This window comes from Lutra lutra, chromosome 1 (assembly GCF_902655055.1).
Source record: "Lutra lutra chromosome 1, mLutLut1.2, whole genome shotgun sequence".
Lineage (NCBI taxonomy): Eukaryota > Metazoa > Chordata > Mammalia > Carnivora > Mustelidae > Lutra > Lutra lutra.
Window position 1 is genome coordinate 88,474,138 of NC_062278.1, and position 15,845 is coordinate 88,489,982.

The 15,845-nt window shown below is 34.5% G+C and overlaps 1 protein-coding gene across 1 annotated transcript; it reads right to left on the reverse strand.

Annotated features, from left to right (window-relative positions):
• Positions 1-225: 225 nt before the first annotated feature.
• LOC125099099 (keratin, type II cytoskeletal 8-like) lies at positions 226-1,227 on the reverse strand (the record flags this gene model as incomplete). The annotated part of the gene is made up of 1 exon (XM_047728499.1): positions 226-1,227. A coding segment is annotated over one exon (741 nt), but the record flags the coding sequence as incomplete, so codon positions are not given.
• Positions 1,228-15,845: the final 14,618 nt, after the last annotated feature.

Sequence of the window (15,845 nt, forward strand, 5' to 3'; positions counted from 1 at the left end):
GAAGAACTGACACATTTACAGTGTTATATATTTGTAATTATATATAGTATCTATATATGTGCATAAATATATGTATAGATATATACATTATTCTGTGTTATACAGAATATATACTGTATTATATATTCACTTTGAAGTACATCAAGAGCTATCCTTTTATTTCATAGTTTATGATTTTCTTAGTAGGATTTTGAAACTGATTTTTGGATAGCTTAGACTCACATATTTTTTTTTTTTTTTTTGGGATGGGCAGAGCCGGCTGAGGCTTTATTTGGGACAAGACACTCAAATTGGCTTTTAGTTGGAGGCATGGACAAGAGGGGGTACCCAGGGCAGCAGACTCCCCCCAGGGGCAGGCTGAGGACTGGGGCTGAGTGAGTCTTAGGTGGGTCTCCTGTTCCCAATGCTCCCCTACACAGCTCCTTCCCTCAAAGGCTCTATGGCAGCCACGAAAGCGGGGAGGCTGGATGGGACCACGGTGGTTGTTCACTTGGACAGGACATCAGACCACTCGGACACCAGCTTCCCGTCATGGGTCTCAATCTTCTTCACCACCACAGCCTTGGAGGAGCTGCCACGGTTGAAGGACCCGGAGGAGCCAAAGCTGGACTGAAAGGAGCTCAGGCCATAGTTGAGGCCAGGGCTTGGGAGGCCCCCATAGGTCGAGCTCAGGCCACCTGAGAAGCCGCTGGTCGTCTTAGTATGGATACTCATGTTCTGCATCCCAGACTCCAGCCGGCTCTCCTCGCCCTCCAGCAGCTTGCGGTAGGTGGCGATCTCGATGTCCAGGGCCAACTTGACGTTCATGAGCTCCTGGTACTCGCGCAGCTGCCGGGCCATGTCCTGCTTGGCTCGCTGCAGGGCGGCCTCCAGCTCGGCCACCTTGCCATTGGCGTCCTTAATGGCCAGCTCCCCGCGCTGCTCAGCATCGGCAATGGCAGCCTCCAGGGCAGCCCTCTGGTTTTTGAGGGCCTCAATCTCAGCCTGGAGTCGGCTGATGCTCCGATTCACCTCAGATATCTCCGTCTTCGTGCGATGGAGGTCATCCCCGTGCTTCCCAGCCAATGTCTGCAGCTCCTCGTACTTGATCTGGTACATGGTCTCAGCCTCAGCCCGGCTATGGTTGGCGATGTCCTCATACTGGGCCTTGACCTCGGCGATGATGCCGTCCAGGTCCAGGGAGCGGCTGTTGTCCATGGATAGGACCACAGACGTTAGACTCACATATTTTTAAAAATTTATTCCCATTAACTTATAACTTTCTTTGGGAGAATTATAAATATGATATTTCTTGCATTATGTCTTCCCAATTGATGTTAATTATATGGAAGAAAATGATTTATGGTGAGCACTTTGTCTATTTATCCTTCTTTCATTCCCCATCCTTTCCTTCTAACTATTCTCTTTGTTCACCTCTTCAGACACCTCCCATGTAACTTTGTAACTCCAACTCCATCTCCAACAGTTTGATTATGATTATGCAAAGTTGGTCATGATATCCTTATTGTTCTTCTTAATGACTGAATTGAGAATGGGCATATGGCCTAATTCTTGCCAGTGATACCCAAAGCAGTACCTTTTCTTGGACTTCAGGGGAAAGTATCATCAGTCATAATACCATACAACCAAAAGATACAACTTCACACTTCTTTTTAAGATTGTTGCTTTGGGTGATATAATTTCTCAAATCTTCTGCTACCATCTTATTAGGACAAAGATGAAATATTTAAACTAAATGAAGACTGGTCAAGAGAATGATAGGAAAAGTAGAGCTAGAACATAGAATGTGCTAAACCTGAAGCCTATTGTACTTATGAGTGTCTTATCATATAAAATAATGTCTTCATATCTTTATGTCAGTTTGGATCAATGATTCTTCTTTGATCCAAACTGATTCAAAATCAGCTTAACTAATAACTATTATGTTTATCTTTCTTTTGCAACCTGATAGCCTCTGAATGTTCCTATAACACATTTTATTGTCTTCGGGTTTTAATTATATCTTCTAAAATAACTGTAAGTTCTAACTTATAAAGAGTTTGAAAGTCATCACTCCATTTCTTACAATAAAAAGAACTGAACAATACCCCTTGAAAATTAGCAACTATTCTTTTTTTTTTAAAGATTTTATTTATTTATTTGTCAGAGAGAGAGAGGAGGAGAGAGCGAGCACAGGCAGACAGAATGGCAGGCAGAGGCAGAGGGAGAAGCAGGCTCCCTGACGAGCAAGGAGCCCGATGTGGGACTCAATCCCAGTACGCTGGGATCATGACCTGAGCCGAAGGCAGCTGCTTAACCAACTGAGCCACCCAGGCGTCCCAAATTAGCAACTATTCTTGAGCCCAACAATTGCTGAGGTTGTAGGGCAATCTACTATCCTGAAATCTTAGAGTACAGGTAAATCTAGAATGTCACAATTGAGATCTGCTTATTTGGATCAGAAGCTGCTAAAGCCATAAATTGGTAAGAGTTCTTAAATAATCTACCAGAAGATGACTGACCCAGTCAAGTGTGATAATTCCTGAGGGCCATTGTCTTGGGCCTGGAGGCACACTTTCCTTCATTTTACCTCCAGGAAATTTACCATATTCCCAAGGCAAAGAGCCAAGAAAGATTCTCTCCTGGCTTGGACAGGGGGAAAAGTAAAGCAGTCAAGGAAAAATCAGTTTGAATATTTATAATTAAAAAGGCCTACTTTCCAGGGGAAAATACTATCAGAGGCATATCTCACCAAGGGGAAGGTATTTCCCTGAATTCAGCACTTTCTAGCCTTCCTGTGTTACCCATACAAGGGTGGTTGCTAAGATACATTTTGAAGGGCCCAGCTTAGGGAACGAGCCCACTAAAATACTAAGATTTAATTATAAATGCCTCTGTTCTGCTACACTTACCACCACACCAATAGGGTTCTGGTATAATAACAGTGGATTATACATAAAGACAGTAGAAGATTTTGAAAATTTTGGCATCTGCTGATAAAACAAACATTAAATACAGCCCAAATTCTAGCTAGATTAACATAAAATCTTACTCTAATCCCTCTTTATCTCAGTTATCTTGATAAAATTTTATTGTCTTTCAACAAAAATTACAGTATGCTAAAAAGAAAAAGAATCAAAGTAACTACCAAAACTTGCCTCAGATATGACACAGATGTTGGGATTACTAGATGTGTAATTTAAAATAATTAAAAATAGTATGTTAAGGACTCTAATAGAAAAAGTAGACAGTATGGAAGAACCAGTGGGAATGTAACCAGAGAAATTGAAACTCTAAGCAAGGATCAAAATGTTGGAAATCAGAATACTAATAGAAATAAAGGATATCTCTGATAGAATCATTAGTAGACTGGATATAGATGAGGAAAGAATAAGGAAGTATAAAGATATGTTCATAGAAACTTACAAAATGAAAATGAAAAAATAAAGAATAAAAAGAAAAAAGAATAGAACATCCATGAACTATGGAACAATTATAAAACATCTCTGTAATTAGCATATTAGAAGAAGAAAAAGAGAATAGAATAGTAATGGCTCAGAACTTTCCAAAACTAATGAAAGACACCAAATAAAATAGACAAGAAGTTCAGAAAATGTCTAGGAAAATAACCTCAAATAACTTACATCTAGACATATCATGTTCATACTGAAGAAAACTGAAGACAAAGAAAACAAATCTCAAAGGTGCTGAAGCATAAAAACACTCCACCAATAAAAGAGTAGAGATACAAATTACATCAAACTTCATGTCATAAACCATGCAAACAAGAAGAGAGTGAGACAGAGCATGAAGAGTACTTAAAAAAAGAAGGTAATTTTAAAACCATCCATCTGGATTTGTATTTCCAGAGAAGTTATTCTTCTAAAATGAAAGAAAAATAAAGATATTCTTTTTTAATTAAATTAATTTTCTATTTTTTTATTTTCTTAATTTTTATTTATTTTTTAAATTTCTTTTCAGTGTTCCAGAATTTTTCACTTATGTACCACATCCAGTGCTCCATGCAATACTTGCCCTCCATAATACCACCAGGCTCACCCAACCTCCCACCCTCACCCCTCCAAAACCCTCAAATTGTTTTTCACAGTCCATAGTCTCTCATGGTTCATCTCCCCCTAAAATTTCCCCCAACTTCCTTCTCCTCTCCATCTCCCCATGTCCTCCATGTTATTTCTTAGGCTCCACAAATAAGCAAAACCATATGATAACTGACTCTCTCTGCTTGACTTATTTCACTCAGCATAATCTCTTCCAGTCCCATCTATGTTGATGCAAAGGTTGGGTATTCATCCATTCTGATGGAGGCATAATACTCCATAATATATATGGACCATATCTTTCTTATCCATTCGTCTATTGAAGGGCAACTTGGTTCTTTCCAGTTTGGCGACTGTGGCCACTGTTGCTATGAACATTGGGGTACAGATGGCCCTTCTTTTCACTACATCTGTATCTTTGAGGTAAATCCCCAATAGTGCAATTGCAGAGTCATAGGGTAGCTCTATTTTTAATTTCTTAAGGAATCTCAACATTGTTTTCCAAAGTGGCTGCACCAACTTGCATTCCCACCAACAGTGTAAGAGGGTTCTCCTTTCTCCACATCCTCTCCAATACACCTTGTTTACTGTCCTGTTGCTTTTGGCCATTCTAATTGGTGTAAGGTGGTATCTCAATGTAGTTTTGATTTGAATCTCCCTGATGGCTAGTGATGATGAACATTTTTTCATGTGTCTGTTAGCCATTTGTATGTCTTCATTGGAGAGGTGTCTATTCATGTCTTCTGCCCTTTTTTTTTTTTTTTTTTTTTGACATGATTATCTGTTTTGTGTGTGTTGAGATTGAGGAGTTCTTTATAGATCCTGGATATCAGCCCTTTGTCTGTATTGTCATTTGTGAATATCTTCTCCTATTCCATGGGTTGCCTCTTTGTTTTGTTGACTGTTTCCTTTGCTGTGCAGAAGTTTTTGATCTTGATAAAGTCCCCAAAATTCATTTTTACTTTTGTTTCCTTTGCCTTTGGAGACATATCTTGAAAGAAGTTGCTGTGGCTAATGTTGAAGAGGTTACTGCCTATGTTCTCCTCTATGATTCTGATGGATTCATTCCTCACATTGAGGCCTTTTATCCATTTCAAGTTTATCTTTGTGTATGGTGTAAGAGAATGGTCGAGTTTCTTTCTTCTACAATAGCTCTCCAATTTTCCCAGCACCATTTATTGAAGAGACTATCTTTTTTCCACTGTATATTTTTTTCCTGCTTTGTCAAAAGTATTCTTAAGGAAAACATGGAGGGAATCCATTACCAACAGACTTGTTTTTCAAATGTTCGAAGAAATTCTTCAGGGAGAAGGAAATGATAGAGGTCAGAAACTTGAACCTAGGTGAAAAAGGAAGAATGTTGGAGAAGGAACAGAAGAATGTAAAATAAAATTTATTTTTCTTCTTAATCTGAAAGATAACTCTTTAAGATAATAATAATCTAAATGTATTGGGTGATACTAGCATATGGTTAAGTGAAATCAGTGACAATAGTCATAAGAGATGAAAGAAAGTGGGAATATTCTTATAGTATCTGTACTGCTTACAAAATAATACAGCAGTTTTTGAGGTGGACTTAGATTAGTTTAAAAATGGGTATTCAAACTTTGGCTCATTCATTAAGATTTAAATTTTTAAAATGTATAACTAACATTCTACGAGAGGAAATAAAATAGACTCATATACTATGTTCAATTAAAACAGAGAAGCCAGAAAAAAAAAAGTTACAAAGAACACCAAATTAGAAACAGATGCAAATATGTAGATACTAGTTCACTGTGTCACTAATTGCTTTAAGTGTAGAAAGTCCAATTATGCCAATTAAAAAACAGGCTATCAGAGTGGATTTAAAAAAGACATAATTATATGCTGTCTGCAAGAATCCCAGTTTAAATATAAATACTCAGGTTAAAATATAAAGGATTGATATACCATCCTAACATAAATAGAAAGCTAGACTAGCTGTATAAATTCAGACAAAGCCAACTTCAGAACAAGGAAAATATCAGAAATAAGATACCTAATTGATAAAGGTGCCAATGCTCCAAGAATCCCTAACGATTCTTAATGTCTATATAGCTAACAATATACTCTTAAAATAAATGATGCAAAAACTTAGAACTGTAAAGAAAAGAGACAAGTCCATTATTTTAGTTGGAGACTCTAACATGCTTCTCTTAGTAATTGATAATCAAGCACCCAGAAAATCAGTTAAGGGTATAGTTAACCTGAATAGCACTATCGAAACACATGTTGTAATTGAAAATAATCATGACTTTCTCCTGCTTCCAGTAATTACATCCCTTTAAAAAATTATTTACAGTGGAAAAGTTATCCATCATGATAGTAGGAATTGTGTGAAAGCGAGAACCTTCCTTTATTTTACCTCAGGTACACTTTACAATATTTAATAGTCATTTCTGTTGTACTTTAGATAAAAATTCCTCAAAAATGTGGGTGTACCATGTTGATAATTGAAAGAAAAAATATTTGCGTTGGTGTATTTTCCTTTGTTGTAATGACTACCAAGTAATGTCAGATCTCTGCCTATAAAAATGAGAGTAGTTTTATTCTTCTCCCAGAGATTGGTCATGAGATCCGTGTGATCTGGACAACATGTTCTGCCTAGAATAAAAACAAAAACAAAACAAAACCCTGCTGATTTAGTTTTTTGCATCATATAGGATGAATAATACAAAATATTAATCAAATTTACTTCAGAAAAAACAGTTACTTATTATAAAATATCCCTTAAAAATTCAATATAAGAATTTGAAAGCCACTGATATTTCTACTAGTAGTTGTGCTAATAGAGCAGAATAAAACTAGACAGGATTATGGTTAGTAACTACTGTTTTATAGTATCAGTCAGTATTGGTATGTATCCAAATACCTTGGCACTTATGTTTTTTCCTGGCCAAGGAACTTCCCAATTAAATGAGAGATTCCATGATTTAAATACATAAGGGGTTAAATGCAAGTTTTCAATCTGATACTTACCTATGTGTCATCATGGATAGCTTGTCAAACAAATTTATTTGTCCTAATGAAATATACATTGACATTAACACAGATTAATACTTAATTGGCAAAAATTTAAGGAAATTAAAGTTCTTAAGGATGATACTTGGCCAATACTTGATATCAGTAAAGTTGTAAAGTTGTGAGCAACCTGACAGTTTATTGGATGAGTAGCTAACTGCTATATCATAATCTGAAGTATAATTTTTTTTCTCTTTCCACTGTAAAGAGTCTAAATGATAGATATTTAAAATTAAGAGGTTAGTGTACATAGTATTTCAAATTATGCATACCTCTTATAAAATAACCTTGAGTATTCATAAGTTTTTAAAGATTTATTTAAGTATGATTGAGAGAGAAGTTGGGGTAGGAGCAGAGGGAGAGAAAATCTTAAGCAGACTCTTCACTGACTACAGAGCTTGGGGCTGGATTTCATGACCCTGACATCACAACCTGGGCTGAAACCAAGAGTCAGATGTTTAACTGTCTACACCATCCAGACACCCCAAGTATTTATAACTTTTGTTTTCTCCTTGGTCTTTTTTCTAAAAACTAAATGTACCAATGTATCTAATTGGAATATGAATTTTCCATATGCTATCTGTGTCTTAGTTTTTGTCCTAGGAGAAATCAGACAAAGACTTTTTATTTAGGAAAAATTGGTTGTTTAACAATTTATATTTAACTGGATATCCTTCCTGTTCTCCAAATTGGAGATACTGACTTTTTTCCCACTTTACTAGTTTGTATGTCTATTCTGTGCAGCCTAGATTGCACAAACAGGTTCCTGTTTCCTACCTACACTCTCTGGTTATTGGCTTGCTTCTTACCAGTTACCTGAATTTATTAGTAATAATTGTGCCTTCTGTGCCTTGCATTTTAGTATCAAGATCTTCCCTTTTGAATGCCCACTTTTTATCTTATTTTGCATTCAGGTATTTAACTGCAATCCACTTTACCATTGTTCACTTAAATCCTTTCTTCCAGCTCTACCTTAACAATTTCCAAGTCTTTAAAGACTTCTATTCTGCCCCTGTGTGACTGGACTTTAAATTCTAGGCTCACAGGATTCTGTAGCCTAGAGTTCTAAATTTAAAAGTACTCAGGATTCAATGACAGGTGGTATATTTCCAGGAATTAATGTGTGTTTTGTATTTCTCTTCCTCATTATTCTTTCATTGAGAACAAAAGGGCAACTCTTTTCTTTCTTCACCTTAAAATGAAATACAAATGTATACATTAAAACTTTCTGGCCTAAGTAGATGATAAAAAGATTCAGAAGTGTGCTTGCCTGAAATATATGAAATTAGGAATGGAAGAAAGGAGAGGACGAGGCAGAGGGTTGACCTGGATTAGAAAGAGAGGAGTTGAAAAGGGAAAATGGACCCTGCATCTTGAAGACAAGGAGTGGAATAGAAGGATATAGCACCAAAAGCAGTTACAATTATAGTACCATCACTAGACATATTCAGGTCTCTCAGGACAAGATTTGGATAATTTTTCAACCCCAGTGAAGATGACAGCATGAAGGAACTTTTACTTTCTAACTGAAGTAGAATTTCTCAGTTAGGAACTATCCTTTAAGTTTGGCAGTAGTAAGAGTAGTGCTAGTGTTATAATAAGATTAATTTCTACATTTTTAATAAATAAAATGACAATAAAATCTTAACTTTTAAGAAAGAAATCATGTATTTTCAAAACAAAATTAGCTTTTTTTCTTTGACACTTCCATGTTTTTCCATGAGTTGAATGAAGATGTAGTCCATTAAGTATTTTTATTTGAGAGCTACTGTTCTCTGTCTTTGAATTTTAAGATTATCTATAAAAATTTTTATCACTAATTTTCCTAAAAAATCTAAGGAAAAAGAACTTTTCAGATGTTTCATGTTTTCAGGGAAGTAAAAGTAATACATATGTTTTCATGACTATATTATGAGCTTTGTTACAGACTTTTAAATCTATATTTTTGCAAAATAAACCTAGAGATGGTGAAAAATTAGTTTAGACTTAAAAAGTGATACTATGGTTTAATAATATAAAACATCTTAGAAAAAAGGGTTTTTTAATTGCCTGTTTTGGCTTAATAAAATGGAATTAATAATCTTACATGTATACACTGAGGCAATCATAGTAGTCCTTTAAAAATAAAATCTGGGGGTGCCTGGGTGGTTTAGTTGGTTAAGCATCTGTCTTCAGCTTTGGTCATGATGTTAGGGTTCTGGAGTTTAACCTGTATCAGGCCCTCTGCTCAGCAGGGAATCTGCTTCTTCCTCTCCTTTGTTTTCCTCTCTCTCTCTCTTAAATGAATGAAATCTTCAAAAAACTCTAAATGTTAATGAATGTGAAATAAGTGTAAGTATTAATTTTAGCATATTACCCACTATATGACTTGAAAAGGTGTATTTGTTGAAATCTTTTTTTTTCTTGGATGATTGCAAATAATAAAGTTGCAGATATTAAATCAGCTTGAAACTTAATATCTTAAAGTATATATTCTAGATTAGATAAGTCAGAAAATTGTGTTTATAATCTTATATAAGATTTAATAAAAATATTACATGCAAAATTTTATTTTTACCCTAAACTAGAAAATGTATTCCTTAAAAAAATTATAATTATTCCATAAATAATTCTTAGTATTATTGTAACTGTGACTTTAATTGGAGATACACTTTTAATTGGACTATTAAAATAAATACTAAGATCACTCTGGAGAGATGAACATTCACTGAAATAATGAGACATTTTATGTATAAATCATATGTAGCTTATCATTTGCAATCTAGTCTCTAATTAAATAACAATTACAAAACATTTCTTACTGCTAATTTTAACTTTTTTACTGATGTACAATTGACTTACAATATCCTATTAGTTTCAGGCATACATCATAGTGATTCAATATTTTTATATGTTATAAAATGATCCTCGTGATAGGTTAAGTTACCATCTGTTACCATAAAAAGTTATAATACAAGCCCTATGGTCTACATTATATCCCTATTACTTATTTTATAACTGGAATCTCATACTTCTTGATCCCCTTCACCTATTTTCCTATACTTCAGCTCCTTCACCCTCTGGTTACCAACAGTTTGTTTCCTGTTTGTATGAGTCAGTTTCTGGTTTGTTTTATTTGTTTTTTAGATTCCATACAGAAATGAAATCAGAGTATTTATCATTTTCTGATTTATTTTATTTAGCAAAATACCTTCTAGATCCAACCAGTTGTCACAAATGGCAAGGTTTCATTGTTGTTTACCATAACTTGTTATTGTAAATAATGCAGCATATGTGTATATCATTCTTTGAATTGGTATTTTCATTTTCTTCAGATAAATATCTGGACTTGGAAATGTTAGATTATAGGTAGCTTTATTTTTAAATCTTTGAGGAACCTCCATAATGTTTTCCATAGAGGCTGCATCAATGTACATTCCCATCAACAGTGTGTGAGGATATCCATTACTCCACATCCTTACCAACATTTGTCATTTTTTGTCTTTTTGATAATAGCTAATATGACAAGTATGAGGTAATATCTTGCTGTGGACTTGATTTCAAATTCCTGATGATTAGTGTTGTTGAACATCTTTTTATGTGCCTGTTGGCCATCTGTATGTCTTCTTTGGCAGAGTCTCTATTCAAGTCCAATGCCTATTTATTAATTGGGTTGTTTGTTTTTTTGAAATTAGGCTGTGTAAACTCTTTATAATTTTGATTTTAACCCCTTACTGAATGTATGACTACAAATATATTTTCCCATTTAGTAGGTTGCCTTTTAATTTTAGTGGTGGTTTAGCTCACTGTGGAAAAAAAAAAAAAAAAAAAAAAAAAAAAAAAAAAAAAAAAAAAAAAAAAACTTTTTAGTTTGATGTAATCCTATTTGTTTATTTTAGCTTTTTGGCCATGGCCTGAGGAGACTAATCCAAAAAATACTGCAAGACCAGTGTCAAAGATTTTCCTGCTTGTGTTTTCTTCTAGGAATTTTATGGTTCCAGGTCTTACATTCAAGTCTTTAATTCAGTTTGAGTTTAGTTGTGTATGTGGTATAAACCGTGGTTTAGTTTCATTCTTTTAACATGAAGCTGTCTACTTTTAAGTGGTTTAAACATCATTTATTAAAGATAGTGTATTTCCCACATTTTTACCCATTTATTTATTTATTTTTATTTTTATTATTATTATTATTATTTTAGTTTTTACTTAAATTTCACTTTGTTAACATAGTGTAATATTACTTTCAGGTGTACAATATAGTGATTCAGCATTTCCTTACAATACCCCGTGCTCATCACAGCAAGTGCACCCCTTAATCTCCATCACCTATTTCACCCCTCCCCCAAACTCCACTCTGATACCATTAGTTTGTTCTTTTTTTTTTTTAATTTTATTTTTTATAAACATATATTTTTATCCCCAGGGGTACAGGTCTGCGAATCGCCAGGTTTACACACTTCACAGCACTGACCATAGCACATACCCTCCCCAATATCCATAACCCCACCCCCCCCCCCAACCCCCCCCCCCCCATCAACCCTCAGTTTGTTTTGTGAGATTAAGAGTCACTTATGGTTTGTCTCCCTCCCAATCCCATCTTGTTACATTTATTCTTCTCCAACCCCCTTAACCCCCCATGTTGCATCTCCTCTCCCTCATATCAGGGAGATCATATGATAGTTGTCTTTCTCTGATTGACTTATTTCGCTAAGCATGATACTCTCTAGTTCCCTCCACGTCGTCGCAAATGGCAAGATTTCATTTCTTTTGATGGCTGCATCCATTAGTTTGTTCTTTATGGTTAAGAATTTCTTATGGTTTGCCTCCCTCTTTTTTTTTTTTTTCACCTTTGCTCATTTGTTTTGTTTCTTAAATTCACATATGAGTGAAATCATATGGTATTTGTCTTTCTCTGAGTACAGGCTTTTCAGCTCTTAGTTTAGGTTTATTCCTAGGCATCTTATTGTTCTTGGTGCAACTGTGGATAGGATTAAGTCTTTTCTCTTTCTACTGGTTGATTATTGGTGTATAGAAATGCAGCAAGTTTCTGTATGTTGATATTGTATCTTGCAACTTTACTGAATTCATGCATCAGTTCTAGTTATTTTTGGAGGAGCCTTTTAGGGTTTCTTTATAGAGGATCATGCCATCTACAAATAGTGAAATTTTGACTTCTTTCTTGCTGATTCAGATGCCTTTTATTTCTTTGTGTTGTATGATTGCTTTGTCTAGGACTTCCAGTACAGTGGTGATGACGGATATCCCTATGTTGCTCCTGACCATAGAGGCAAATCTCACTTTGTATATTCTTGCCTCCTTTGTCATAGATTACCAGAGCAAGCATGCATAGGTTAATTCTGAGCTCTTTATCTTATTTCATTAGTCTGTGTCTGTTTTTGTACCTATACCATACTTTTTTGCTTACAATGATGTTGTGGTATAGTATAATTTGAAATCTGGGGCATGATACCTCCAGCTTTTTTTTTTTTTTTTTCTCCAGCCTTCATTGACTTCTGAGGGCCTTTTGTGCTTCTATACAAATTTTAGAACATTTTGTTCTAGTTCCAGGAAATGTATCACTCATTGGTATTTAATGACATTTGTATTGAATCTGTAGAAATGGACATCTTAACAATATTAATCCTTCCAAGCCATGAGCACAATATACCTTTTCATTCATTTGCATCATCTTTAATTCCTTTCACTAATGATTGATATCTATGTAGTTTCCAGTGTACAGGTCTTTCACCTCCCTGGTTAAATTTATTCCTAGGTATTTTATTCTTTATGGTGCAGTTATAAGTGGGATTTTTTTCTTAATTTCTTTATGATAGCTCATTATTACAGAAATACGATTTCTGTATGATAATTTTGTATCCTGTAGCATTACTGAATTCATTTATTCAGTTCTAACAAGTTTTTTTGATAGAATCTTTAGGGTCTTCTATATATACGATCATGTCAACTGCAAACAGTGACAATTTTACTTCCTTTCCATCTGGGTATTTTATTTCTTTTTCTCGCCTAATTGCTGTGGCTAGGACTTCCGAAACTATGTGGAATGAAAATGGCAAGAGGGGGCATTCTTGTCTTACTTCTTAGGGAAAATTTTTCAGCTTTTCATCACTTTAACATTAGCTGTGGGTGTGTCATGTATGGACTTTATTATGTTGACATACATTCCTCTATATACACTTTGTTGAGTGTTTTTATCAGATATGGATGTTAAATTTTATCAAATTCTTCTTCTGCATCTTTTGAGATCCTATTTTCATCTTTTATTTTGTTAATATGATGTATCTTGTTGTTTATTTCCAGATGTGAACCATCCTTGCATCCCTGGATTAAAGTCCAGTTGGTTATGGTACATGATCCTTTTAAAGTATTGTTGAATATGGTTTGCTAATATTTTGTTGATAATTTTTACAGCTATGTTTATCGGCGTTATTGGCTTTTAATTTTTCTATTTGTTTGCAGTGTCTTTGGTTTTGGTATCAAGGTAATGATAACCTTCTAAAATGAGTTTGGAAGCATTTCTTACTCTTAAATTTTTTTAAATAATTTGAGAGTGATAGGTATTAATTCTTCTTTAAATGTCTAGTAGTATACACCTGTGAAGCCATCTGGTCCTGGAATTCTGTGGTTTGAGAGGATTTTTTTTTGTTTTGTTTTTCTTTTACTGTTTCAATGTCATTACTTGTGATCAGCCTATTTGAATTTTCTATTTATTTATGAATCAGTCTTGGAAGGTTTGTGTTTCTAGGAATTTATCCTTTTTTTCCATGCTTTCCAATGATTTCTTACAATCTTTTGTATTTCTGTGGTGTAGTTGTAACCTCTTCTTTCATTACTTCTTTTACTTATTTGGGCCTTCTCTCTTTTTTTTTTTTTCTTGATAAGTTGGCTAGAAGTTTATTTATTTTTTATTTTTTACTTTTTATTTTTTTAAAACCTTTCATCTTTATTTTTTTAAGATTTTATTTATTTATCTGAAAGAGAGAAAGAGAGAGAGAGAACATGAGAAGGGGGAGAGTCAGAGGGAGAAGCAGACTCCCTGCTGAGCAGGGAGCCAGAATTGGGACCTGATATTGGGACTCCAAGATCATGACCTGAGCTGAAAGCTGTTGCTAAACCATCTGACTTAACCAGGTACTAGCTAGAGGTTTATTAATTTTATTTATCTTTTCAAAGAGTCAGGTTTTAGTTTTATTAATCTTTCTTTTGTTTTGTTTTCTGTTTTTTTTTTTTCCTTTCAGTCTTTATTTTCTTTACTTCCATTCCTTATTTCTAGTTACTTTAGTTGTAGAGTTCATTTTTTGTTTAAGATTTTTGTTTCTTGGGCGCCTGGGTGGCTCAGTGGGTTAAGGCCTCTGCCTTCGGCTCAGGTCATGATCTCAGGGTCCTGGGATTGAGCCCCGCATCGGGCTCTCTGCTCAGCGGGGAGCCTGCTTCCCTCTCTCTCTCTCTCTGCCTGCCTCTCTGCCTACTTGTGATCTCTCTCTCTCTCTGTCAAACAAATAAAATCTTTAAAAAAAAAAAAAGATTTTTGTTTCTTTGGGGTAGGCCTGTATCACTACAAACTTCCCTTCTAGAACTGCTTTTTTTGCATTCTAAAGATTATGAAATAGTGTATTTCAATTTTTATTCATCTCAAGCTATTTTTTAATTTCTTCTTTGATTTCTTTATTGATCGATTGATTGCTTAGTAGCATGTTGTTTGATCTTCATGTTTTGTGTTTCTTCTAGTTTTCTGCTTGTAATCAATGTTTAATTTCATACCACTGTGGTCAGAAAAGATGCTAGATATGATTACAGTCTTCTGGGATTTGAGACTGTGGTTTAACATATAATCAATCCTGGAGAATGTTCTATATACACTTGAAAAGAATGTGTATTTTTCAGTTTGGAGATGAAATGCTCTGTATGTAGCTATTATGTCCATCTGGTCTAATGTGCCAATTAAAGCCACAGTTTACTTAATTGATTTTCTGTCTGGGTGATCTATCCGTTGATGTTAAGCGGAGTATTAAAGTACCCTTCTGTTAGTGTAATACTGTCAATTTCTTTATATCTGTTAATATTTGCTTTATATATTTAGGTGTTCCATTGTTGAATGCATAAATATTTATGAATGTTATATATTCTTGGACTAACTCCTTTATTATTACATAGTGCCCTTCTTTGGCTCTTTTTACAGTCTTTGTTTTAAAGTCTGTTTTCTCTGACGTGAGGATTGTTATGCCAGCTCTTTTCACTTCATCTGGATGAAATATCTTCTTTCATCTCTTTTCAGTCTGTGTTTTTTAGATCTTTGTGTGTGTGTGTGTGTGTGTGTGTGTGTGTGTGTGTTTCTTTAGATCTTAAGTGAGTCCTTATGGCTAGCATATAGATGGGTCTTTTGTTATTTATTTATTTATTTATCATCCATTCAGTCCTCCATCTATCCATGAAATCTTTTGTTTGGAGCAATTAGTCTATTTACACTTTAAGTAATTATTGATAGTTATGTTCTTTAAAAATTTGTTAGTTTTTTTTTTCTGATTGTTTTAGTAGTTTTTTCTTCCTTTCTTCTTTTGGTTTCTTTGTTTGTTGAAGATTTCCATTAGTGTTATGTGTATATTCCTTCCTCTTTATTTTTTTATACCTATTATAGATTTTTGGTTTGTGGTTACCATGAGGTAAATATATGTTGATCTATATATACGTATATATGCATATATGTCTAGTTTTTTAAAGATTTTATTTATTTATGAGAGAGAGAGCAAGCTTGCATTGTGGGAGGGACAG